At 40.5% G+C, this 26,220-nt stretch overlaps 1 protein-coding gene across 10 annotated transcripts in view; it reads right to left on the bottom strand.

The window, feature by feature from the left end:
* TRRAP (transformation/transcription domain associated protein) overlaps window positions 1–26,220 on the bottom strand; it is a 129,942-nt gene that overhangs the window by 72,157 nt on the left and 31,565 nt on the right. For 9 of the 10 annotated variants that reach the window (XM_063088299.1, XM_063088304.1, XM_063088303.1 and 6 more), the window contains exons 20-30: window positions 23,970–24,226; window positions 21,790–21,990; window positions 18,590–18,741; window positions 12,753–12,952; window positions 11,131–11,348; window positions 10,805–11,002; window positions 9,903–10,163; window positions 9,226–9,387; window positions 6,812–6,908; window positions 4,625–4,746; window positions 4,122–4,292 (exon numbers count right to left, since the gene is read on the bottom strand). In XM_063088299.1, coding sequence (XP_062944369.1) covers window positions 4,122–4,292; window positions 4,625–4,746; window positions 6,812–6,908; window positions 9,226–9,387; window positions 9,903–10,163; window positions 10,805–11,002; window positions 11,131–11,348; window positions 12,753–12,952; window positions 18,590–18,741; window positions 21,790–21,990; window positions 23,970–24,226 — 2,039 coding nt within the window. The remainder of the gene's footprint in view (window positions 1–4,121; window positions 4,293–4,624; window positions 4,747–6,811; window positions 6,909–9,225; window positions 9,388–9,902; window positions 10,164–10,804; window positions 11,003–11,130; window positions 11,349–12,752; window positions 12,953–18,589; window positions 18,742–21,789; window positions 21,991–23,969; window positions 24,227–26,220) is intronic. The other variant, XM_063088300.1, reaches the window with a different exon arrangement.

Raw genomic sequence — 26,220 nt, 5'->3', positions numbered from 1 at the left:
AAAACCCTGAAGACTCCACCAAAAAACTGTTAGAATAAATGAATTCAGTAAGGTGGCAGGATATAAAATCAACATACATACAAAAATCAATAGAATTCCTATATACCAGTAATGAAATATCTGAAGAAGAAATCAAGAAAGTAATACCATTTACAACAGCTACCAAAAAAATGAAATACTTAGGAATAAATTTAACCAAAGAGGTGAAAGATCACTACAATGAAAACTATAAAACATTGGTGAAAGAAATTGAAGACACAAATAAGTGAAAAGATATCCTGTGTTCATGCATTGGAAGAATTAATATCAAAAGGTCCACATTAAAAAGTAATCTACAGGGCTTCCGGTCAAGATGGTGGAATAGACGGTCCCCAGCGTCATTCTCTCCCACAAATCAACCAATTTACAACTATAAAAAAGCAACAACAGCCAAGCTGGGGCTGCTAGAGCTCTGGAGAAGAGGAGGAAAGACCTACAGAGTTCATGAAGGTGGGAGAAGAAAGGAAAAACTGCTTGGAGCATTTCGGGCTGCAGCCACTTTAAGGCTGGAGCTGCTGAGTGCATGGAGCAGGAAAGGGCAGAAGCTGCAGCTGTGCCCTTCAGATGGAGTTGCTTGGAGGTGGCAGGGGAAAAGGTGGCCTTGGTGGCCTCCGGGCCAGCAAGACCACTAATAGGGTTCCTGTGGACCCACAACAACTGAAAAAAGGAGCCATTCAGAGGCTGGTGAGTCATCACAAGGGACCAGCACATGACCCATCCCATGGGAAGTGTTTGGAGCATGGGCGGTGGGGGAGATGGGCCCACCAGGGGAGCACTGCAACACAGCAAGGACAGCAGACCTGCCCCTCAACCAGTGCAGGACCACTCAGAGGAGACTGGTCAGGAATATAGAATTGCATTGGGTGCAGTTTGATGAAAAGACTCAGGCCCAGATCAGAGTTTCCACACAACCGATGAGCACTGGGTCTCTGGAGAGCCAGAAGTACCTATAAGGTCAACTATTAAACCCTGAGCTGCACAAAAAGCCTTCCCTAGTGAAATAGCAGCAAAGGAACAATTTAGCTCAACCACACAGCTCAAGTACTGGTTCCCACAGGTAGCTCCCCCATTTTAGAAGTAAGCAAAGGACAAAAAATCAGTTCCGGCCCAGGCACACCACAAGTGCTTCGGTGCCCACCCAGGGACCTGAGGCATGGAGCGGGGACTGGAACCCCCACCCATAACCAGGCACACCACCAGCACCTCAGGGACCACCCGGGGGCCCAAGGCATGCAGCACGGAACTGAACTCCCATCACACAACCAGGCCCACCACCAATGCCTTGGGGCCCGACCAGGGATCTGAGGCATTGAGCTGGGGACTGGACCCCCCCCCAACAACCAGGCACACCACCAGCACCAAGGAGCATGCCCAAAACATCACCTCCATGTGGGTGGCCCACCACAGCTATCACAGTAACCATGGCTGCTGCGAAAAGTGGCTAGACGTCACAACCACCAAGCAGATGGTCTACCAGCCACTGGAGTGCATTGACACAAGGAGAGTCACCAGCAGAGACCAAAGAAAAGAAGAGGATGTCTTTCTCCACAAAGCCCATTCCAGAGTGACAGAAGAAGCATCTGCTCTACGATAATATTGGGGGACCTGAACACACCTGTCAGCATTGGACAGATCATCTAAGCAACAAATCAACAGAGTAACCGTTATTCTTTCAGAGGGAGAGAAGAAATCTAGGGTTATCAGAAGTGGGAGGGGGGAGGGAGAGGGGGATAGGGAGAGATTGGACAAGCAGCATAAAGAAGAAGTACAATTTGTAACAAGACATATTAGTAATATTGATTTGATCAACATATGTCAACACTGAACCCCCCAAAACATGTATACTCAATTATGATTCAATAAAAAAATAAATAAATAATTGGGAAAAAAGAATCTACAGATTCAATGCAGTCCCTATCAAAATACCAATGACATTCTTTGCAGAAATAGAAAAAATAATCTTAACCACAAAAGACCCTGTAGAGCCAAAGCAATCTTAGCTGAAGGCATCATACTCCCTGACTTCAAAATACATTATAAAGTGTACAAAGCGAAGCCATAGTAACCAAAACAACATGGTACAGCCATAAAAATAGACAAATATACTAATGGAACAGAATAGAAAGCCCAGAAGTAAATATATGCATTTGCAGCCAATTGGTTTTAAACAAAGGTGCCAAGAATATACATCAGGAAAGGACAGCCTCTTCAATAAATGGTGCTGGGAAAACTGGATATCCACATGCAGAATATTGAAACTAGACCCTTAGTCTCTCAACATACACAAAAATCAACTCAAAATAGATCAAAGACCTAAATTTAAGACCCAAAACTATGAAACTCCTAAAAGAAAACAAAGGGGAAATGCTAGATAAAATGGGAGAGGGCAGTGCTTTTTTGAACAAGACTGCAAAGGCACAGGCAACTAAAGGAAAAACACACAAAAGGGATTACATTAAACTAAAAAGCTTCTGCACAACAAAGAACACAATCAACAAAGTGAAGAGACAACCTACACAATGGGAGAAGGTATTGCAAACTGAACATCAGACAAGGGTCTAATCAGAATACAGAAGGAACTCAAACAACTCAACAGCAAAAAAAGAAATAACCCAATTAAAAAATGGGCAAAGGGCCTAACAGACATTTCTCAAAGGACAACATAGAAATGGGCAACAGGCACATGAAAAAATGTTCAACATTCCCCAATCACCAGAGAAATGCAAATTAAAACCACAATAAAATTTCATCTCACTCCAATGAGAATTGCTATTATCAAAAAGACAGAAAATAACAAATGCTGGTAAGGACTCAGAGAAGAGGAATTCTCATACACTGCTGGTGGGAATGTAAATTAATATAGCCATTATGGAAAGCCGTATGAAGACTCCTCCAACAGCTAAAAATAGATCTACCTTATGACCCAGCAATCTCACTACTGGGTATATACCCAAAAGAAATGAAATCCATACATTGAAGAGGCACCTGCAGCACTATTCACAATAGCCAAGAGATGGAATCAACCTAAATGCCCTTCAATAGATGAATGGATAAAAAAAAAACTGGTATATACGCACAATGGAATACTATTCAGCTATTTAAAAAATGAAATCCTGGGGGGGGGGGGGAGGGAGAAGGGAGGGAGGTTTTGGTGATGGGGAGCAATAATCAGCCACAATGTATATCGACAAAATAAAATTAAAAAAAAAATAAATAAATAAATTTTAAAAAAAATAAAAAAATAAAAAATGAAATCCTGTCATTTGCAGCAACATGGATGGAGCATGAAAGCATCATGTTAAGCGAAGTAAGGCATGCACAGAAAGACACATACTCCATGACCTCATCCATATATGGAATCTTTAAAAAAAAAAAATTCCTGAGAGAAGTAGAGACAATGGTTACCAGAGGCTGGGAAAGGATGGGGGTAGAGAAGGGGAAGAGGTGGATTAACAGGTACAAAGTCTCAGGTAGATAGGAAAAATAAGTTCTGGTGTTCTAGGCTGACTACAAGTAATACTACTATACTGTATATTTCTAAATAGCTAGAAAAGAGGATCTGAATCATAATCACTACAAAGGAAAGATGGTTAACGGATATGCTATCTACCCTAAATGAATCTTTGTACAATATTTGCATGTATTGAAACAACACACTGTACCCCATGAATATGTACAATTAAATTTTGAAATTAAAAAAATAAAAGAAGTATTATGTAGCCAAAAAGCAGAATGAAGCATTTTATGTGACTAAAGAACTAATATGAAACGATGGGGCATTAAATGGAAAAAGCAAGAACTGTGTGTATGTTATGCCTCCTTTTGTTGGAAACAAAAAGAATATACACATGTGCATTCTATTACATATGTAAAACATACCTAGAAGAATATGCAAGAAACTTAAAATCGGTCATCTCTGGGAAGGGATATTGAGTAGCTGGAAGTCAGGGATGGAAGGGAGACTATTTACAATACACTTTATACCTTCTGAATTTTAAACCATGTGAATATATTATTAATTTTAAAAGTAATTTAATTTTTTCAAGTTTATTATAGAATATGTCCAAACGCATTTGGCTTACCATCATCTGATCACAAAATTTATCATTGAAGGAATTTGGGAAGAGCCTCGTAACCGAAGTCAGGCGATTCACGACATTCAACGTCAAGCTTCGATAATCTCCCAACATCATCAACAAAGGTCGCATATGTGTATGAATTTGATCTACTTCTATGGTAGCACCTTCCAAGAACTATTTTTTTAAAAGTTGTAAAGAAAAATAGACAACAGAAAATACTTTGTAACAGAATGAAACTCATATTTCACTGTAGCAGCAAGTGTTTGTTTTCCCTTGGGAAAATGGAATAATAACCATATATATTGCAGAAATTTATAGTAAAATAAGGAAGACTTATTTTTAGTATTTAATACTTTTAAAGGCACAGTATGACTATGATACAGGTAGAGACTTATTATAATCTAATGTGTAGTTACCACAGGCAGACTTCCAGGCAAACAGGCCAAGGAAAACAGGAAGAACTCTTAATGCAGAATTTACACACACACTCCACACACATTCTTCACCTTTCTCATACAGGCTTCGCCGGCCTCCTGGAGCTCACTGTTGGTGGAATTAAGAGCCTTGAAGAGCGCAGCGATGATCTTCTCCCTGGACTGAGGAAGGTAGTTGCAGGCAGCAAGCGCATCTTTAGGGAGAGAAATCAATACAATTTCATTATTAACCTGAAAAATACCTGAACAGTTTTCTTCTCTAAAGGCTCCTACTCACCACCAAAAAATATGAACCACTACCCCTCTTTCCTAGCATCTGGCCTCAAGAAAGACAAAAGACTACATGGTCCTCTACCCACACGTTCAGTACTATCTAAGAGTGAAGTCAACGGCCTGCCAGAAAGGCCATGATAAGCCTTACATTTCCAGACAGGGGGAAGAAAGGCTGGCAGGGAGAGGCAGAGAAGAAGAGGAGATGTTAAGGGGTTAGAAATCTTGGTTCTCCTTTGATTTTAGAATAGGATTCTTAGGTAAATGCATGCATGGTGCTAAGGCCCTTGAGCAGAGGACTAAAGTCCACAGATAGCTTGGCAAAAGCCCATCTAATCAATTCTCATCATTGTTTAGGGATGGTATTGTGTACTTTTACTATTTTAGGTCACTGGTTCAATTCTTGCTTGAAGTACTATTGACTATTTAACCTACTGATTGTTGTTAAGACATGTTGAGGAAGCTGCCTGATTGTTGTTTAAATATGCCGAGGAAATTGTTGTAGGAAAATATGTCAAAAAAGAAAATATTTGTTAAGGGCAAACTGTTTGTTGGTGGACCGACTTAGCTTTTTACAAATCCCATTCTGGAATGTCACATTGTTAATTTTACTGCTGTTACTAGTTTTACACTGCCTTTGTTTTTATGTCTTTCTTTGATGATAGAATCAACTAATTTTTCTTGTGAAACTTCCATGTTTTTACAATAAAAGACAGAAGCTAACTTTGAATCGGGGCTGTACCCCAGTTTTCTCCTCCTAACAGAGGAGTTGCTGGGATGCAGACCCTTCGGGCTTCTCAACGCATTCATGGTGCTTTGAGTAATCCTTTTTTTGTCTCCATTACACAGAGGGAAGTGTAACAAGGAGACCCCACTGACAGTGGGGTCTCCTTGTTACATCCTCATAGGTCAGAGCATGGCTGGCCTATGGGCAGTCACATGGAAATTAGGCCCAGGACACTGTCACTGGCCCTCCGGAGACAGGCAGGGCAGAAGACCGACACACAGCCCACCTTCTCCCCACTGCCCACTTCTAATCAGGTAGCCTCTGCCCTGCTTTGGGGGTTAAAGGCTTTAAGTCTATGAAAATTCAAATATTCTTACGAAAGGGGACATACCTCAATCCTATATATTAGTTAAGATTTAACATTCTGGCAAAAGTAATACCAATATGCCCTAATAGGGATAACGTACATGAGAAGCCCCAAAGACAGGAACCCCAGCAGAAGTGAGATGCTGATAAACATCCCCCTGGTGCACCTGCTCACTTTGATTTGCCCTGTCTTGAACACCCACCCTTATCCTCAAGCTCCAGTGTTATGGTCTGCCTTTCAGATCTTACACTTGTAATTGAAGGAGGAGCCTAGCCATATTTTATTAAGTGCATAAAAATTCACAAAGCAAGCAAAAGCCAACTTTAAAAGCTTATATATTGGGTATTAAAGCTTATATTTATTCACCAAGAAATAAAAATAAAAAACAAAAAGGAAACTTTCTACATACAAGGGTCAATTAGTACTGATCTAGTATATTTTTGTAAACTCTGCATAATTCTTGCACTAAATGATAATAACTGATGTTCCTAGTAAAAACCTAGAGACCACAATATCCTCAAATGCTTCTGAGCCATTAAAAAGTCTTTAAAGGTTGTGGTACACCTTACTATGTACTCTGATTCTGATGAAAATGGCACCATATGAGTGGTATGAAAACTCTCTTAAACCAGAACATTTGATTCATATGAGAACTAAAGAGTTTACTATAGAGTAAAATCCACAGTTTACTGCAGATTACAAAATTACTTAAATCCCAACAATATATATAATTTTATATCTCATTATGCAGTTTGATAAACATATAAACATAATTTTTTGATCCCACCTTAAAAAGACCACAAAAAGCCAGAAAAGTTAGAAAACAACAACAAAAAAAGCCCGTCTCCTTTCACTATTATACCCTGTAACTTGGTTCAGATTTATATTAACTTACTTAATGCTGCAATTCGTAAAGGTACGAGCGAGGGAAGGCTTTTATAACAGGGCAGCTTTGTTAAAGCTGAATCTTCAGCCTCACACAAATTCAACAGCTGCAAAAGATAAAACAATTTAATTTAGCCCACTCTTCCTCTGAAGACATAAGAACCTTGCAAAATACAGAACACAGCAATCTTCCACACACACACACCACAACACAATTAAACTAAACTCAAATCCTAAAGAATTTAAGTACTGAAATACAACTGAGCTTTCTTATTCTAAAGCAAAATTCATTAACCTCAATAGTAAATTATTAGATACTTTCTCACCCACTCTGATACCATAATGTTTTTTCTCAAAACAAAGGATTACTTTGTCTAACTGCAAATCCCATGATGGCAGGTGCATCTCCTTTTTCAGAGGTATTTCCCCAATGCCTTGGACCAATGTTCAAGAAACAGATGGACTATAATTAAAATATTTGAGTGATCATAATTTTTTTCTTTGCAAGTACAGAAAAGCATAAAGAAGGAAACCGAATGTCACTGGGAATTCTAGTGACTATCTTTCCAGACATTTTACCACACAGTATAGATTTATATATCTAATATCTAAAATATCCTATATGGTATTGTTACTATTTCCCCCTTCTCTTTACTTACATCCTGGAAAAATAGTATAGACTTTTACCATTTTTTGCCCCCTAAAGATTCCTACCTGGTAAAAGATTCAAAACAGTAGAAAAGGACATATAGTGAAAAGCACTTCAAGCTACCCACTCCATTCCACTCCCTGCTGGACCTCTATTACTAGGTCATTGTGTGACCTTCAAACATACTCTCTTCATATGTGAGCACGTGTGCATGTGTGTGTGTGTGTGTGTGTGTGTGTACACAGAGCAAGTAAAAGAATGTGTGTGTGTTTGTCTGCCTGTCTGCCCTTGGGTAACTACAATACAAAACCAGAGTTCCAAACACAGCCACACAGCAGCCTCACCTTGAAAACTTTTAGATAGTAGATTTCCAGGTCTCACCCCAAATCTACTGACCCTGAATCTCCAGGGAGGGAATAGAGTCTATACTTTTGGAAAGATCCTCACATGTTCTGATGCGGCTAGCACACTGATAAACACTTGGAAAACCAGTTTTATGCCCTCAACACTACCAGGTTCTGGTCTTAAGTTGAGTGAAAAGTTTTTCATGCAGGTTATAATACATCTTTCTCTAGAACAGCCAACGAAAGTTGTCTTCTCATTTCCTAGAGGCTCTTCACCCTCTGTCTAGCCTTAGGAGTAATAACTCTTACACAAGAGATACAGCAAAGTATAAAAGATCAGAGCTAGACCATATGATTATATGAGGGTACTTCCAAAAGTTCATGGAAAATAGAATTGAAAGATAATATACATCTGCCCATGAACTTTTAGAAGTATCCTCGTATAACCATATGTCCAAGCAAAAACATGGACTTAGAAAAATCAAGAGGTAAATTTCATAACTGGAAATTCAGACTTAGTGTGGACTAGGAAGAATTTGCTTCCTTATGACTTCTGCCTCAGTTTACTCTGTCAATGCCTCCAGAGGTATGATTCATGTCCTGTAAAAACTTCAAATGGGGACTGATCACCAGACCATTAATGTAGTCTAAGAATTAATGCTTATAATTTGACCATATCTGCAGTTTTATTTGTTTGTCACTGTCCAATTTCACCTAACATTGGAATGTTTACAGTGACAAATACTTTTCTGCTGGTGCCTATGTTTGGGTCGAGGGGCAAGTCAAGTCCACCAAACAAAATGAGAGCCCGGCCAGATAGTGTAATGATTAGGCACCAGGTTCTAAACAATAGGTTTGGTTCAGGTCTAAGCTCTCCAGCTCACCTGCTCTGTGGCTTTAAGTAAGTAACAAACTCTAAGGCTCAGTTTCTACATCTTCAAAATGAGAATAAAAAGTATCTGTACTTCATGGGGTGCTGTCAGAGCTAAATAAGCACTCATGTGATGTTCTCAAAAGTGCATGGCACATTTAGTGATTAATAAATTCAAGAAATTGGCACTTGCTCTGGGCCAGCCTTCCTCTGGGTGTCAGCAGGCATGAGAGTGATTGAAACAGGTGGGTGCAGTCTTACCTCTAGAATACAACTTTAAGGCCCTAAATTAGAGCAAGATTCCCTGCAGTACTAACAGAGTTTTGAGACTCAGAAAACACTAATGTTTTGTTAAACATTTCTGGTCACCATGCCTCCCTTCTGCCCGATCCCAGGTATACCATACCTGCTCAGAGTCTGTCAGGCTATGGCTGGTTAGCTGTGGTCACTGCCCGAGCCTTCTCTGAATGCTGCCTGACCCGTCTTCACATACGAGACAGGCTAGGCTAGCAGACACACGTCATCACCATCCACACCACTCCACACCACCACCCCCCTACCTCTGTGTAGAACACCTTATGCTCCACCACGTTAAGATCCATCGTGAAGAGCCTGGGCTGTAATGTGGTACAGAATGTGTTCCCTTCCATCAGGCCGATCTGTGCGTTGGCAGGCTGGTGTCGGAGCAAGTGCTTCTTAGGTGGGACCATATCTTGGAGGACCTGGGAAAGCCAAGAGGAAGCACCACTAACCAGCTGCCCCTTGAAAAGGACATACCTCTCATCACACTGTTCCACAACAGTGACCAATTTGAAAACCATAAGTGAGATGAAAAGTTATTACAGATGTCATTTAATTAGGTACGGGAGAATATGTTTCATGTGCTAAAACTGGGTTATGGGTAGGCACATCAGATACATTTAGTTCCTAAGACTCCAGGGTAACCTCTCTTAAACAAAATCAAACACACAAAAACAAAACAAGGCCAAAACTACCAGACTGTGCTATAAGCCTTCTATCCTCTTGACACTAACAACTGCTGATACAGCTGTAAATATAATATAAGCACATCGCTATCTGCACATCTGAGGTCAGAAAGAATATGTGCAATTGTACTTTGTGATATCAACACAAAAATCATAAACTGAATATCACTTACAACTCAAATAAAAAGGAAAAAAAGAGAGTCTCAAAAGTTTTATTCAAATTATCCTGGTTTTGGTGACAGAAATCTCACCTCTTTATGGGGCTCCATTATCACTGTCACACTTTTTCCTGTGACCTGGGCCAATACCTGCAGTGAATGCATAGCCTGTTTTCTCACAGTGGAGTTTGGAGAGGTGACTTCTCGAACCAAATCATGTGTCACATGGTGGAAAGACTTTTCCTGAGCTGCCACAATCTCTTCAGCTCTCTCCTCGTCTTTTAAGGGTGTTGCACACCTCATCAGGAGCTGCTCCAGGGTGGTCTTTGCCATGGCGACCGCCCCATTGGAAACCTGCAGGTCAGGGAAGGCTTAGAATGGAAGGGAGGCAGTGTTGCCCACTGTGCTTGCTGTCTCCTGCACACCCATCTGTCATGTCACTGCGGGTTCCATGCCCCTCATGCCAATTGCTTTAACAAGACTACTTCACAGTGCCCACTCAATACTTGTGTACTTAAATCACCTTCTTACAGGTAATTCCTGTTTGTCATTCAGAAAAGAAAATGTGGATCTAGACAAGACCCTTGCATTTACCAAATAGATAAATTGGCAATGCTTACCAAACACAATCTATCGGTATGAGATATGGCTGAATTTAGGTTCCTAAAGAATGCAACTCCTAAGAAAATTTGCAGTACATGAGAAGTAGCATTCCCCTTTTCAGATGTACTGTAGTAAGTAGTCTGTGCCTGATCATTTTTAAGGTAAACAGGTATTTAGATACCCAGAGGAAACCTATAGGAATCTGAGCTGTCCTTCCATTAAAGCTGCTATAATGAAATCCAAGTACAGAAGTTTCCACGTTTTTGAAAGAGAAAGGGTGTTCTTTACAATAAGGAGAGCATATTTGCAGAACTGTTTTGTATTAACTGTTCTCCAGACAAACTAGTTTTTTGAAAACAGCATGGTTAGGTTTGGAGCTGCATGCCACCTACCTCTCCAGTTAAGTCCATCATGACAAAGAGAAGCGCTTTGAGGAATGTCTGCTGGTTCTGGAGAACCCAAGTGAGAGGCAGCCGCTCCATGAGAAACTTAATAGACACCACACCCCCCAGCTTTGCATACCAGGCCTGTTCATAACAACAGGCGCACAAGCGCTCCACGATGTAAGAAAACAGGGGCAGCTGACACGCCTGGAGAGAAACACAACCACGATGCGTTACCACAATTCTTAAACTACCAGTTTCTAGAGGGACTACCTCCAGGTACAAACACCCCTCCCAAACAGGAAAACAGTCCTCACTCCTCAGTCTTTCCTTACCCTCTCCTTTGAGCCCAGGATGATACTTGCAACATCAAATATCACAGCTAAGGCCACTTCCCCGATTTTGCAAAGTTCCTTTTCTTCATATGCCATACAAATAGCTATTGCATCAATAAGAACCAAGGGATCCATTCCTTTCGACCCGTTCTCTTCACTGTGAAACATGGCTGTGCTGGGCTGGCTGCCCACCTGGTAGCAAGGTAGCAAGAAAGGACCTAAAACGAGAGGTAGAGGGCAATAGAGAAAGTAGAGCTCATTTACACAAATATTTCTGTCCCTCAAATATTGCAAAACCACCTCATTTTTTCCTTGAGGTTAGGAACTTAATAAAAGACAGCACTGGTACTTTACACCAACTTCTATTAAACTGCAATTATTTGTACACTAAGTTGTCTGATTCATACTAAGTCTATTTTTCTGAATGTTTCCCATAACATACTGTACTGTTTTCTGGTTTTCTCAACCATAACTCAAAAATGTATTAGTTTAAAATGAGAACCACAATCAGGTATATTTTTAAAAAATCATTACATAGGCCAACGGGGACAGCATAAGAATGAGTATGGGTTGGACTCTGAACATTTCTGACATATAAATAACGATAAAAAGCAACATCATCCAGCTACGGCAGGGAATACACACAGAGAACAGCTGACCACAGCAGCTATTAATTAATGCCTTGTAGGTACCCAGCACTAGACAAGACAGAAGTTACTGAGCTTAGTGGTGATGGAAAGATGTTAACCCAGAGGAAACAATGAGAAACAATCTGAGTGTTAAATTGTATAGTATTGACTGTTCTGGCCAAGAAGAGCGAAAAGGAAAAGTTCTAAGTGTTCTGAAGAGCTCAGAGAAAACTGCTGGTTGATCTCCAGGGCCTTTGAGGACAAACTGGAGCAGTGCTACCCAAGTGTGGTCTGCAGACTAATTGTTACTGGTCTGGCAGGAGATACAAAAACTGAGGGTAAGTTTCCAGAAACTTATACAGCAACTGGCAGCGCCATGACATTTTTATTGCCTTCTACAAAAGCATCATCTGCAATGGATTAGAAATAAAAATGAATACAACACGACTGGTCCTTCACCACCAAAAGTTTGAGAGCCACTGAGGCAGATGTGAGGAGCCGTTCCCAATGGGAGGAATGGGATGGACGACTACCCTGGGAGCACAAATAAGCACTGCCAGGGAGACTGCGAGGAGCTGGCTGCAGAGCAGAGAGCAGGTGACGCAGCAGAGACGGGGAGGCTGGCCGTAGGAAACAGCACCAGGGAGAGGAAGATCAGCAGCAGGTGTGAGCACGAACTGGCTATGCCTCACATGCAGCAGGTCCAAAAGTAGTCAGCTCCCATTTGCCGTGAAACACAAAGAGCCAAAAGATTAAGTTGGGTGTATTTTACAGACAAAACTTGGTAATAAATTTCAAGCTGACACAGCATCCACCACTGAAATACCAATTATCTTTATCAAGGCAGTGGAAGGAAAATCAGAAAACAAAAGCCAAAAATCAATCGGCCAAACTTAGCTTATCTGAAATGAGGAGACATCCTGACCGAATTTTTGAAGCACCCTAAAGAAGACAAATAACTACTTTGCCTACCCCATGGGTCCCCACACTCACCGCACTGCTGGGCAACTGCCACCATCGTGTAGTGGCGAATCAGGCTGGCTACAAAGGGCAGGGCACTGGGCCGGAGATCTTTAATGACGGCAGACATGAATGCCCCGGTCAGAGCCTGCTCGAATGTCTTCCGCGCGGGGGTGTCTTGTGCTTTGTAGCGATGTGAGATGATGACACTGGGTATGGTCTTTTCCGTAAAGCTGAGACAAAATTAAATCCATCATCACAACACTGAACACCCGAGCTGATGATCCCCCACGAAAATTTATTTTCAACCTGCCTACTTCCCTCTTATTCAGATAGGCCTGTGAGTTAGTCTCTGCTGTAATTTCAGCAACACCTAAAATCAAATATGAATTTCATTATGAACATTTACAGCCCGTGGTTCAAGAGATACCAAATATATTCTACCTAATGTGAGCACAGGCAAAGAATTAGAGGTAAATTACAAAATGGCTGAATATTCCATATTTTCATCATTACTTCCTATTTTTAAAAAGTCAATGTTTGATTTTGCTCTTTTATAATCAGATAAACCAAATCCTAATAAGTAACTCAAATCAATGGTCAAACAAGCATGAAAAAAGCTATGACTTAGCAGCTATAAACCTGTTATATGTTGGAAATTGACACTAACAGTAGAATCAAATGGGATCTAACTAACATAAAGTATTTACCACCAGTTCTAATATGAGCTTAACTAAAACCCAAGAAGGCAGAGTCAGGGAAATACACGTCAAATACAGAATACTTAGTAAACATAAGAGATAGTCATCAATATTTTTTAAAAAATCATTAGATTCTTCTAATCTAGAGCAGCTCCAGCTCTTTCTATGACCAGAAATCTACCTCTCTCTGATTTCTTCACACTAACTCTCCAGTTCTGTCTCCGAAGCTAATAAGTTATATCCAGGCTCTTCATTCCCACGCACAACATCTTCAGACAGTGTGAACAGAGTGGTCATGTGCCCTGCCCCACACCTGAAAGTCTTCTCAGCTATTTTCCAGTTTGTCATACATAATGCTCTTTAAAATGCCAACTGGGGTCTCAGTGCCCCAGTCACCTGACTCCCACTATCTCCCCCAATGTTCCTAACAATCCAGTAAAAGCCACATTTGGCTTAAACCAAGAAAGCCTGTGGTCAAGCCAGAGTAAGTCAGATCCTGTCGTTACCCTTCCTGTAATACTCAGAGCAAAACCTAAAGTCCTGGTCAAGTCCTCACAGGCACTACTCAGCCTGGCCCTGGCCACCACTCCTTCTTACCTAAGGTGCTCCAGCAACACTGGTTTCCCTGCTGTGCCCATCTGAGAGCCTCGGTCCTCACTTCCCTAATACCCAGATGAGCTTCCTTTGGGTATTTTCACAACTTTTTCCTCCAAACTTCATTGTGATCCCTGCTCAATGTCACCTACTCAGAGAGGACTACTCCTACCACCCTATTTTTAAAATGCTCCTTTGATGCCCTGCCCCCTTAGCCTGATATACTTAACAGCACTTATCACTACCTGAAATACACTGCTTCTTTCTGTTTTGTGTCTGTCTCCCACACTAGAATGTAAGTATCTGGAAGGCAAGGATCCAGGCTTGTATGCAAACCTTGACTGGTACCTGGTAGAAGGTACTCAATCTCTGGCAGCAGTGACTCTGCAGAGATGGAGAAAGGGTGTTCTTTACAATAAACTGATACTGGATATCCAGAAGGTAAAAAATAAAAGTCGACCCCCACTTCACACTATTCACAAAAATCAATTTGAAAGAAGTTAAAGATCAATACGTGAACGACAGAACTACAGAGCTTCTAGAAGACGATACAAGAGAGCATCTTTATGACTAAGATGTAAGAAACAATTTCTTACAAATAATACAAAAAGCATGAAACAAGAAGAAAAAGACATCAATTTGACCACAGTAAAATCATGAATTTTTGTTTATCAAAAAATTGTGCTAAAAGGTTTAGCAATGAGCACACAGAGTGGACAGAGCTTGGTCACTGAACATTCAGTTCAAGGAACTCTCATTCCTTTTATAGGAATGGTGACTCCAAGGCTGAACAAGAGAAAGTACAAGAGGAGCCAAAAACATCCTGTTGAGCTATAAACAAAATGCTCAAAAACTGGAGGAGGCATGTCAAAAGACATAGGAAGCTGCCTGAAGTGAATGGGCTCTCACCAACTAAATCTGGATAATTTGGTCATCAAAATATGTAATAGATTATAATCCACTAAAAAAAATAAAAGTCCATGAACCTATACTGCTATAAATAACATCAGAGGAGAAGAAAAAGTTCTTCCTTACTTTACAAAGGAAATTGGAGTTAGGAAATCACCACTTTGTATCTGTACAAGAGAATACCTTTCAGAAATAAAAAAGAGCAAATTACTGACAAATGTTACCTCACGGATAAGCCTCAAAAGAATTCTTATGCTGGGTGAAAGAAGCCAGACCCAAGAGACCACATATTGTATGATTTCATTTATGTAAAATGTTTGGAAAAGGCAAATTTATAGAAACAAAAGGTAGATTGACGGTTGCCTGGGCTGGGAGTGGGAATGAGGATTAACTGGAATGGACATGAGGGATTTTATTTGGGGGATGGAAATGTTCTAAAACTGATTCATATTTGCACCACTCAGTAAGTTACTAAAAATCATTAAATCTTTACACTTTGAAGTAAGTGAACTTTTGATATGTGATATATACCTCAACAAAGTTGTTTTAAAAAAAAACAAAGGGGGGTCAGCCTGTGGCTCACTCGGGAGGGTGCGGTGCTGATAACACCAAGGCCATGGGTTTGGATCCCTATATAGGGATGGCCGATTGGCTCACTAGCTGAGCGTGGTGCTGACAACACCAAACCAAGGGTTGAGATCCCCTTACCGGTCATCTTTAAAAAAGAAAACAAAAAAACAAAAAAAACAAAGGTTTAAGGGGCTGGCCCATGGCTCACTTGGGAGAGTGTAGTGCTAATAAGACCAAGGCCACGGGTTCAGATCCCTATATAGGGATGGCCGGTTAGCTCACTTGGGAGAGCGTGGTGCTGACAACACCAAGTCAAGGTTTAAGATCCCCTTACTGGTCATCTTTTATTAAAAAAAAAAAAAAAAAAAAAAAAAAAAAAACCCCGAAAGAAAAGCACCATTTTGTAATCATCATCACAACACCTGAATCAGGGAAAAATCATCAATAAATGCTATCTATAGTCAGTCAGTAAAAGTTTGATGAGAAACAGGATATTTACATCATTATATTATTTCAATATATCTCCCCAATTATTTATAAATTAAAAAGAGTAAAATAATAACCTCACAGTGGAGAGACCAGGCCAACACCACTCTCACTAATGGGTCAAGCTACTATCAAATGGCTCCTGATGTGATGGGGGAGAACACCTGTATAGGATTTCTACCACACACACGCATGACCTGACTCCAATCACGAAGAAACAGACAAACCCATGATAAGGGATATTCTACAAAATAGCTGGTCTCCACAACAATGTCAATGTCATAAAAGACAATGAAAAGCCAAATAAAATTTCCAGCTATTTTTCCATGAATTCATCAATTTCACTGAAATTTGAAAATGTATTGGGAAAGTTGCTCATAACATCCTGTTGCCTTGTTTTTAATGCCTGAAACATCTGTAATGCCACTGCCTTCTTGTTTTCTGATATTGGTTCTTTATGACTTCTTTTCTTTAATCCAAGTCAGTTTTGCCAGAGGCTTTACAATTTTATTATTCTTTCAAAGAACCAACTTTTGGCTTTACTGATCCATTTTATTGCATGTTTGTTTTCCTATTTTGTTTATTTCTTCTCATCTTTCTTCTTTGTTTACTTTATAAACTTTTTCTGACTTCTAAAATAAATATTTAGCTCAATTTTCAACATTTGTTCTTTTCATTTTTAACAGCTTTATCAAGGTATAATTCATGCCACTGAATTCATTTTATACAGTGCAATGAATTTTAGTAAATTTACAGTTGTGCAAACCGTCACCACAATCCAATTTTAAAATGTCACCCCAAGAGTCAAGCCTCACTCCTACCCCCAAGCAACCACTGATGTACTTTCTCTTTTTGCCTTTTCTAAAAATTTCACATAAATGGAATCACAATATGCAGTCTTGGCATGATGTTTGAGATAAAGCATCCATGTTATTGCATAAGTCTTTTTTGTTGTTGGGTGGTATTTCATTGTGCCCATCCACCACATCTGCTTATCTGTTTACCAGATGATAAACATTTGGATTGTTTCCTTTATCTGGGGTGGGGGGGGGCAGCGGGCTGGTACAGGGATCAAACCCTGGACCTTGATGTTATCAGCATGACACTCTAACCAACTGAGCTAACCAGCCAGCCCTGATTTAAGATTATAAGCTCTCCAAGTATCACTTTACTGTATCCCATTTACATCTGACTACATAATACATTCTTTGTTCTTTATTCCATCTCCCTCTCAAGCTTCCATGGGGGACCTTTCATTCTGCATAAATAAAGTTCATCCTTTAGAATTTCCCTCACTGAAGATCTGCTAATGGGAGATTTGTTTTTATTTTAAAACATCTTTATTTCACCCTCATTCATGGGTCATCTTTTTCACTAAATATATGATTCCAAGTTGGTGGTTATTTTCTTTCAGACAAGATTTATTCCACAGTCCAGTGGCTTTCATAGCTGCCAATCAATTATTCATTTGAAAGTAATTTTTTTGTTCTGCCAGCTTCCAAATTTTCCCTTTATTTCTGATTTGTAGTTGTTTCACTATAATGCATCTACGTGGATTTCTTTTTATTTATCCTGCTTTGGGTTCACTGAACATCTGGATTCTGTGCCTTGTTGCTTAATTTTTTCATCAGTTCTGGGAAATTCTCAGTTATGTCTCTCCCTTCTCCTTGTGGGACTTCAAGCAAACTATGCTACTTCACTCTTATTTCATGTCTCTTACTCTCTCTTTTGAATTTTTCATTTTTTCTCTTTCTGCATGCATTCCAGATAAGAACTTGGCTTACTTCTTATTTAAAGTTTCTCTCTCTTCTTTAAAATTTGTTTAAGCAATTTTTATAGGTTTCTATTTCTTGGAGTATTTTCAAGTTTGTCTTACTAAACATTTTAAGCATAGTTATGACCTAGTTCTGATGATCCTAATATCTGAAGTCTGTGCAGGTCCACTTCTGTTTCCTGCTGATTTTGCTGGCTCTTACTCATGTTGCCTTATTTCCTTGTGTACTTGGTTATCTTTGACTGTTCTCTCTTCAATGCCCTTTAATAAATGAGCACCTACTATGTTCTCAGCATTATTTGTGATGCTGTGAGAAATGTGAAAATATACAGGAAAAATCCATTCCCTGAAATTTACAACACAGATGATATACATACTAGTGTATCTCAAAAGATTAGAGAAAGGTCATGCACAGCCTAAAGTGATAAGCACAAAATACAAACATCCCATGGCAAGTATTTGGAGAAAGATCACTATGGCTGGGAAAGCAGAAGGTCCACTGAATGCCTACTGTATGCCAGATGCTATGGATATAATGGTGAGCAAAAGGGAGCGAAAAGGGACATGACCCTTGATTTCTTGAAGCTTACAACCTAATGGAGGAGGTAACAAGACACAATAAAGGTAGATTACAACTGAGATCAATTCTAATTCTCAAGCACCTAAGTTCTCCTTCCCATTTTTTCCAAGAACCAGAACAAGCACTACTAGGTAAATAATATGCCCTCTTCCTGACTTGAAGGAGCATGCTCCTAACACTGAGAAGCCTGGGAGGTCTTCCTCTCCATGCCTAATTCCTGATGCACCAATCGCAGAGAAGGAAATGAGCAGCATACTTGGGGTGTGCAAGGAGCTGGTAGAGCGCATGTTTGTTGTCCTCTAGACTCATCATGGCCACCAGGAAGCACTTGATCACCTCCCACGCCTGCCTCCGGTAGTAGGGCTCAGTGTTGGCACTTTTTAGGCAGTCCAGAGCGGTTTCTATGGCCTGCAACAAAGAAACACAAGAACTACAGTTTGTACTGAAATTACATGATTTTGAAAAGTTTTCACTGAAAGCATCTGCAGAACTCAAAAGCATCTGAATGCATATTTTCTTCTGAAGAGAGCACAGTGGGCCAATATAGCCTGACAAGTATTCACTAAATGAAACTCCCAGAAAAGGCAGAAGTATTATGATATAAGGAATGGCACGGTTCAAGTTAAAATGTAAGAGAGTTTAATAATTTCATGTTTAAATAACCAACAGGAGATTTCAGAAATTAAATGAGCTCAGAAAGCCTATAGTGGTAGATTTGCCGGATTAAACTAGTCTGTCATCTACACACACACACACACACACACACAAACACACACACACACACACACACAAACACACACACACACATCAGGGTCCTAATGAGAAGAATAATGAACTTTCTGAAGATCACAGACTTTGCTGTGTCCAAGTTCAAAACAAAAAGATGACTTTACGCTTTTACTAATTTCCCTCTTTAAAAGAGAAAAGGGTTTATTTATGTCATTTTTTCAGAAAACCCACATAGCTACACACACATTTTTATCCTATTCATTTTAATGAGATTGACACAGAAACTAGGAGAGGCACAATCACACAAAAAAATAATTTGAAGGGCCGGCCCATGGCTCACTCAGGAGAGTGTGGTCCTGATAATACCAAGGCCACGGGTTCGGATCCCTATATAGGGATGGCCGGTTGCTCACTTGGGAGAGCGTGGTGCTGACAACACCAAGTCAAGGGTTAAGATCCCCTTACCGGTCATCTTTAAAAAAATAAAATAAAATAAATAATAATAATAATAATAATTTGAAGCCTTTAACAGCTAAGACATTAATCTTAATGATAATTACATACATATAAATCAAAGAACTAATGTGTGTTAAAAATTAAAGATTCACCCAGACTCTGTGTGAGGAATCAGAGAGGGCGGCAACAGGGACAGCGGCCCTGCCCTCCAGAGCCAGCAGAGCCAGCAGAGCAGGGCGACACATAGCACACACAGCCACACAGAGCATGACAGTTGTTCCTCATCACAGGAACCCCACCTTGAGTGTCTGAGTCTTCTGGGGTACTGTGAACTGTCTCTGATCTGGTCAGTAATAGTTAATAACTCATAGGGTGATAATTAAAAATTTTTAATTTTTAAGAATCAATGTAACCTATGAGACAGTTACCTGCCAAAAAGAATAAAGTATTGTAAAAAGTGTGCCCAAAGCAGAACTGCTTGATGGAAATTCACCAGCACTTGGCTTGACCATACTAATCTTTGCCTTCACCTCGTGGGCTCCTTAGCTCTGCGGGTACACTGTGGCCAAATCCCACCTGCAGGCCCGTCAGAACGCAGTCCTGCTCAGAGAGAAGGCCTCTACAGGCACCACGTGACTCTCTGTAAGGGTCCTGGAGGACTGTTACACCTGTCTTCAAAACCCTTCTTCCATGCTTCAGCTGCTTTTGGGCAAAACTACTTCTAAAGAGATTTTTCTTTAAGTTTTTTGCTCTGCTTAGTGTACACAGAGGTCAAACAAAAGTTAGATGCATTAGTTTTCACTACTAATATCAACCTTGCCACTGACACAGCTAAAGCAAGCAGAATCCTAACTTCAGGAAATTACCCAGATGTGGGAAAGTGCCACAGGCACAAGGACGTTCACTGTAGTAATTTCAATGTAAAGACAGAGAATTTTAGCCATTAGTATTCTCTTAGGAGGGAAGTAGTGCTTATTTGGAAAATATTTTGATAAAGGTTTGGGTAAGAAGCTGAGATTGCACCCCACCCAGAGGATGGAGAGGGCAATAATGCTCCACAGGAAAGTGGGGGGAACAGGCAGACAGAGGTAGGATGACAGAAAACAAATCCAGAGTGATGCTTAGCCATAATGGGTAGCCTCCTTCCCAAATGTTTATCATAGTCTGGTTAAAAGGTCTGGCCAGTTAGTTCACTTGGTTAGAGTGTGGTGTTGGTAACACCAAGGTCAAGGGTTTGGATCCCTGTACAGGCCAGCTGCCAAAACCCACAGAACCCACTATGTGAGTAAATTTCTTGTACAAGGTAAATATGCCAAGTACTACAATACGACGCAGCAGGATAGAGCAGAATGAGCTTGAGCAAAGGGAGGGCTTTGAGTGAGACAGACCACAGAATGCTGGTCTAAGACCAGGTCAGCAAGAGGCTTGTGAACCCCAGCTGGCACCCAGCTTAATTCAGATGCACTCAAAAGGCTACTATAATATCTTTAAAAAACATATCCAATATACAACAGCTGGATATGTCCTGAAAAGACACATAACAAGCCTCTGACACAACACAGAAAAGGGATAGTCATATGATAAAGGGGGGAAGTAGAATGTGATGATGTAGACAACAATTAAGTAAAAAAAAAAAAAAAAAAAAAAATGTGACACAGGACTAGGAGAGGGAACATGAAAGTCAGTAAGCTGGAGAGGAGAGATGGTTTTCAATATGGACAGAGCAAAGGCAGCAGAGCAGAGCACTCTGGCAAGATGTGGGGACACAGCTTGTTCAGTTGTTTTTTCACAATGAAATGGAAGCTTCTAAGGGCATGAGAGAGAGACCCAAGAGCTGTAAGCAGTGAGATAAGTGTAAGCAAAGCCCTATGTTTGTAAAGAGAATGGGAGAAAGCTAGGTACTGGGGGTGATGGAGCTGACAGACAAATACGGAATTAACTTGGATTCTTGATGACCTTTGAGATAAAGCCTGTTGGGCATCAAAGCAGACTAACAGTTCAAAGGTGGGATGGGCTGGGCATCACCTCATTGTCATTTAGAAAGATGAAACTGCTCAAAGGTCCCAAGTTCTTGGGGCAACATCCCTCCGCCAGTCTCCTGGCCTTATGAACAACACCTCACTAACCAAGCTGATCACCAAATTTTGTTCCACTCTAAGTTAGAAATTCTCTCAACAAAAAGCACATCTCATTTATTTTCCAAATGGAAATTAACTTTCTTAAAATGAAACACAGTATCTTCACAAAGCTCTCAAAGACTTCCAAATTTACCTTCTCCATTGGAAGCTGAAGAGATGCTTTACAATCAGAAAACTCCAATGTAATACTGGGGCCTTGAACTTCAGTCACAACATAGTGCAGCTTCTGGGATTCCTTTAACATCTTCCTGTTACTGCCACCAAATTTACCAAGTACACGATAGGCCACGTGAGAGATGCTATCAGCAGGATTGCGTAAGGTGCGCCATAAAGCCTAAAAAGTCAATATGTTGTAATGAAAACACTTTCAAGGCAATACATTCACATGGCTCACAAATCAAAATTCCGTCATAAAACACTACACAGTGACAATTCTTCCTCCCAACTCTGTCTCTCAAACACACTGTTCCCCCTTCTTGGGGGTAACAAATATTATTAGTCTTGGGGCATTTTCCAGGGAAATTTCATGTCATTACAAAAAAATACACATATACGAGTAAATATAAATGTTCTCTCATGCTCCTTTACTATAAGCACGGCAGAGCTCAAAAGCAAGAAAACTAAGCAATATAGTGTTAGGTCATATACAAAATGGCATGGGGAGGAGCTCAGAGGTAGATGCAATTTACAGGTAAAGTTCTAGTCCTGGAGTTAGATGATGGGTTCTCAGGTTTTTTACTTCGACGTATTAGGTTTTATAACTTACGAACATGATATATAAATTAAATTGAACATTTCAAATCTCACATCAAAAAGAACAGCAAAGGGGAAAACAATGGATCATAAAGGCACCCCCACTACAGGACTACAGAGATAAGTTAATGTGCACCCTGTACTTAAGGAATATTTTTTCACCTAAATTATCTAAGGCCTAAAAATTAACATAGTTTACTATATAAGTGTTTTTCTTAAATTATCTTCTATAAAAATGCCAAATATTAGTGTCTTGAAATACTCAAACTTAACATAAAATCTTGGTACTTTTCTCTAAACCAAGCAAAATTCCAATTTCTCTTACGTTCCACTGTGTCCAAAGAGGAAAGTTGGAATCTAAGTCCCGTCACCTCACCCACCCTCATGTATCCTCAGGAGAAGCAACGCCGGCTTCATGCCCCCAGGGTGGGCAGCACTAGGAACAATGCTTCCTATCCGTGTACTCACATGTATTAACCGGCTGATGGGACTGGGAGAGACTGACTCTGTTACTATCTCCTGGAGGGTGGGGATATTGTGGCCTTGACCCTGTCTGTCTGTCTGTCTCTCTCAGGTTGCCTGCCTCATGGTATGACAAGAAGGCCCAAGAATTCATCTCTGCCTCCTCCCCCCACATCCTGGTCATGCACACTTGGGTCAGGACCAGGGTCTACTTTCTGGAACTAACAATGCTGTTCTCAAGGCAGGCTCTTGGTCAATCCTCCAAGTGACCAAAAGGGAAAGTGGACTTGGAGACTCTGACCCAACCCCTAAGCCATCTTCTTCCAGCCTAGATGAAGCCCAAGATCTAAATCTCAGGAAAGGCAGGAAAAGTCTCCCAACCTTAACCTCAAGTCCAAGTTGCAGTCACCGATCTAGTTTGTCCAGAGACTAACGACCTCTAGAAGTTACTGAGCCCCCATCATATAAAGCTGGTATTCTGACCCCTACCTGGGATCAAATACCCTATATTAAAGGGGCGCATGAGCAAATGACAGCCTAAACCTCTAACAATTACCAACCACATCACAAATCAGTGAAAGCAGCAAAACATGAAGGAAAAAGCTACGACATTTAACATATAAACTTTAATGAACAGAAAATTTAAATGTCTTCAAAACGACCTCCTTTATTACTTGCTCTTTTTCCCTTGGGGTGGACACAGCTTCCCTTCAGAGTCTGCATCCTATTACTTTGTAACTGACTGTCTTTTGTGGATAAAGCTTCTTGCTGGAAGTGACAGTGGCCATACAGTGACCATAACACCTGCTCTCATAAGTCATCAACATATTGAGAATATAACAGTCTGACAGCTCTGAAAAAAAAGCAATACTGCAAAACAAATATCTGCTCAACACCTACAGTACTTCTTTACATCTTTTATATGCCAGAAGACTCACAAAGTGAACAAGAAGTTACAACACTCCAGAGATACCACCCCTGAGTACAGAGAGCCCAATGATGGCCCAGTGCTTCAGGATACTGACTAAAATCCTCAGTAAAAACGAGGTACACGAGCATCTGATGCCCCTGCTGGCGCCAAAGGGAATGTAGACGTACCTGCATGAGCTCCGCACGGACAGGCTGAATGTGGTCATAGAGGAAATCAGGCTGCAGGTTGTCCACACACAACTCCAGAGTCCTCAAGCCTTGGCTGACCAATGTTTGAGACCCATTGAGTGCAGACACCAAGGGATCCATTAACATGGGCAGGTATGGCAGGAGAGAGCTCAGCCGGACGGGTACCGTGAGACACAGCTCCACAAAGAGATCTTTCATGTGCTGCTTGTGCAGGCCACTCTGCAACATGTTCAGTCCTAAACAGGGTTTGAGGCCGGCAGAGAGGGAACTTACTTTGCAGACACACGCCAAAGTTAACTGTACAAAACAACTGGTCCACCTTTTATTAAAAACATCAGCAAAATTAGAGAAGAATTCTTGTGTATTCATAATATATCCTATTAGTTAAATCTATTCTATAACTGCATTCACAATCCCTTTTGTAGTGGCAATGGCAGACTGTAAGTTATAATATGTCCTTATAATTTAATATTATAAATAATTTTTTAAAAATTATGTTATACTACTACTAAGCCCAATCTAAAGATTCAGACTTCAATATGATGTGTTCACCTCTAGTTCAAGGCTTACAGCCTTACATCTTTTTTTTGGACTTCCACTTAAATCACAGTTGAGTCTACACTTCAAAACAAACATTTTTTAAAAATCCACTTTGGAGGGCTGGCCAGTTAAGTTTGTTCAGTTGGTTAGAGTGCCACCTTGTATCACCAAGGTCAAGGGTTCGGATCCCCTTACCTGCCAGCCACCAAAAAACAAACAAACCAAAAAAATCAGAAAGTCCCTGCAAAAAGAGAATTTTAAAAAATAAATAAATAAAATAATAAAATCCACTTTATTATGAATGGAGAAGAGCCTCCTTATAAAGTCAACCTCCCCACCCTTTACAAGGATAATCAAGTATTTACTGAGCTCCTTCCTAACCTCGTAACTGTGATCTTCTCTGTGAGGCCCAAGAGACTAGCTAGAAAGTGAAAGGCGTATAACAGTGGACCCAAAACAAGGTGTGCCCTACATAAGTAGCACAGATGGGCAGTGTGCAGAGAACCTGGAGAAAAGAGAAATTATCAAGGAAAGTATCACAAAGCAGCAGAACTGAATTCAAAATTCAAAGGATAAGGTGGACAAGCAGAGTGCAAAGGGCTAAATTCCCAGAAGAGGATCAAGTTTAACAAAACAAGGAGGGGAGAGACAAACTTGGGCACAGCAGAGAGAGACTGCAGTGGGAGGAAACCAGACTAAGCAGAACAAAGGGCTCCAGGTGAGGAATGACCGGAGATGGGCCTAAACACTGATGGACAATGGGGCCTGATTATGGGCCTTCCATGGCAGACGCATAGCCATTTTACACTCAATATTATTCAAGTTTGTCCCAGTTGCCTCCTGGGTATACTTTGTTGCTTTTCTTTAAAGAATTTGCAGGGCCAGCTTGTGGCTCACTTGGGAGAGTGTGATGCTGATAACACCAAGGCCAAGGGTTCAGATCCCTATACAGGGATGGCCGGTTGGCTCACTTGGAGAGTGTGGTGCTGACACCACCAAGTCAAGGGTTAAGATCCCTTTACCAGTCATCTTTTAAAAATAAAGAAAGAAAGAATTTGCAAAGAAAATACATGCCAACGGCTCACCTTACCAAAAAAAATTTTAAAAAATAATAATAAAAATCCCTAGGATAGTGTTTCCAAATAGTTCATTCCCCATGAACATTCAATAAACTCAAAATCCACTTTAACTACCTATCTTGAAAGCATTCCTAATTATATAGGAACTGCTGAATTCTGGTTATGCAAATTAGAAGCTAAACAGAAACTGTAAAGCAGTTTATAACTTGCTTTGTTCTTGTTCTGATTCTTTAATCTAGGGATCCCTGATCTTACCAAACCATTAGAAGCCACTTTCTTTCTAGACTTACTTACAAATGTTATAAAAATGTAACCAATTCCTCATCTAGGTAACTAAAAGGTTCCAAACCCCATCCAACTCTGAGTAGGGAGGGAAGAACCCATCCCTGAACAGGGCTCCCTTCAAAGTCCCGCTGCCTTTAAAGGAGGAGGGCGGAGGCCTGCACACACATCTCACCACCCCCAACCATGACCTTCTCTAGGAACAGAGGCTGAATGAACCCCAGCACTCAAGGGCAGCCAGACACATGCACACACACACAAGACTAAAAGGCAAACAAAGTCACTCCTCTAAGGGAACTCTTCTACACTGTTGGTGGGACTGTAAATCA

The sequence above is a fragment of the Cynocephalus volans genome, chromosome 3 (assembly GCF_027409185.1).
Source record: "Cynocephalus volans isolate mCynVol1 chromosome 3, mCynVol1.pri, whole genome shotgun sequence".
Classification (NCBI taxonomy): Eukaryota; Metazoa; Chordata; class Mammalia; order Dermoptera; family Cynocephalidae; genus Cynocephalus; species Cynocephalus volans.
The sequence above is the reverse complement of the archived record's forward strand: the minus strand, read 5'-3'. Positions and strand labels throughout refer to the sequence as shown.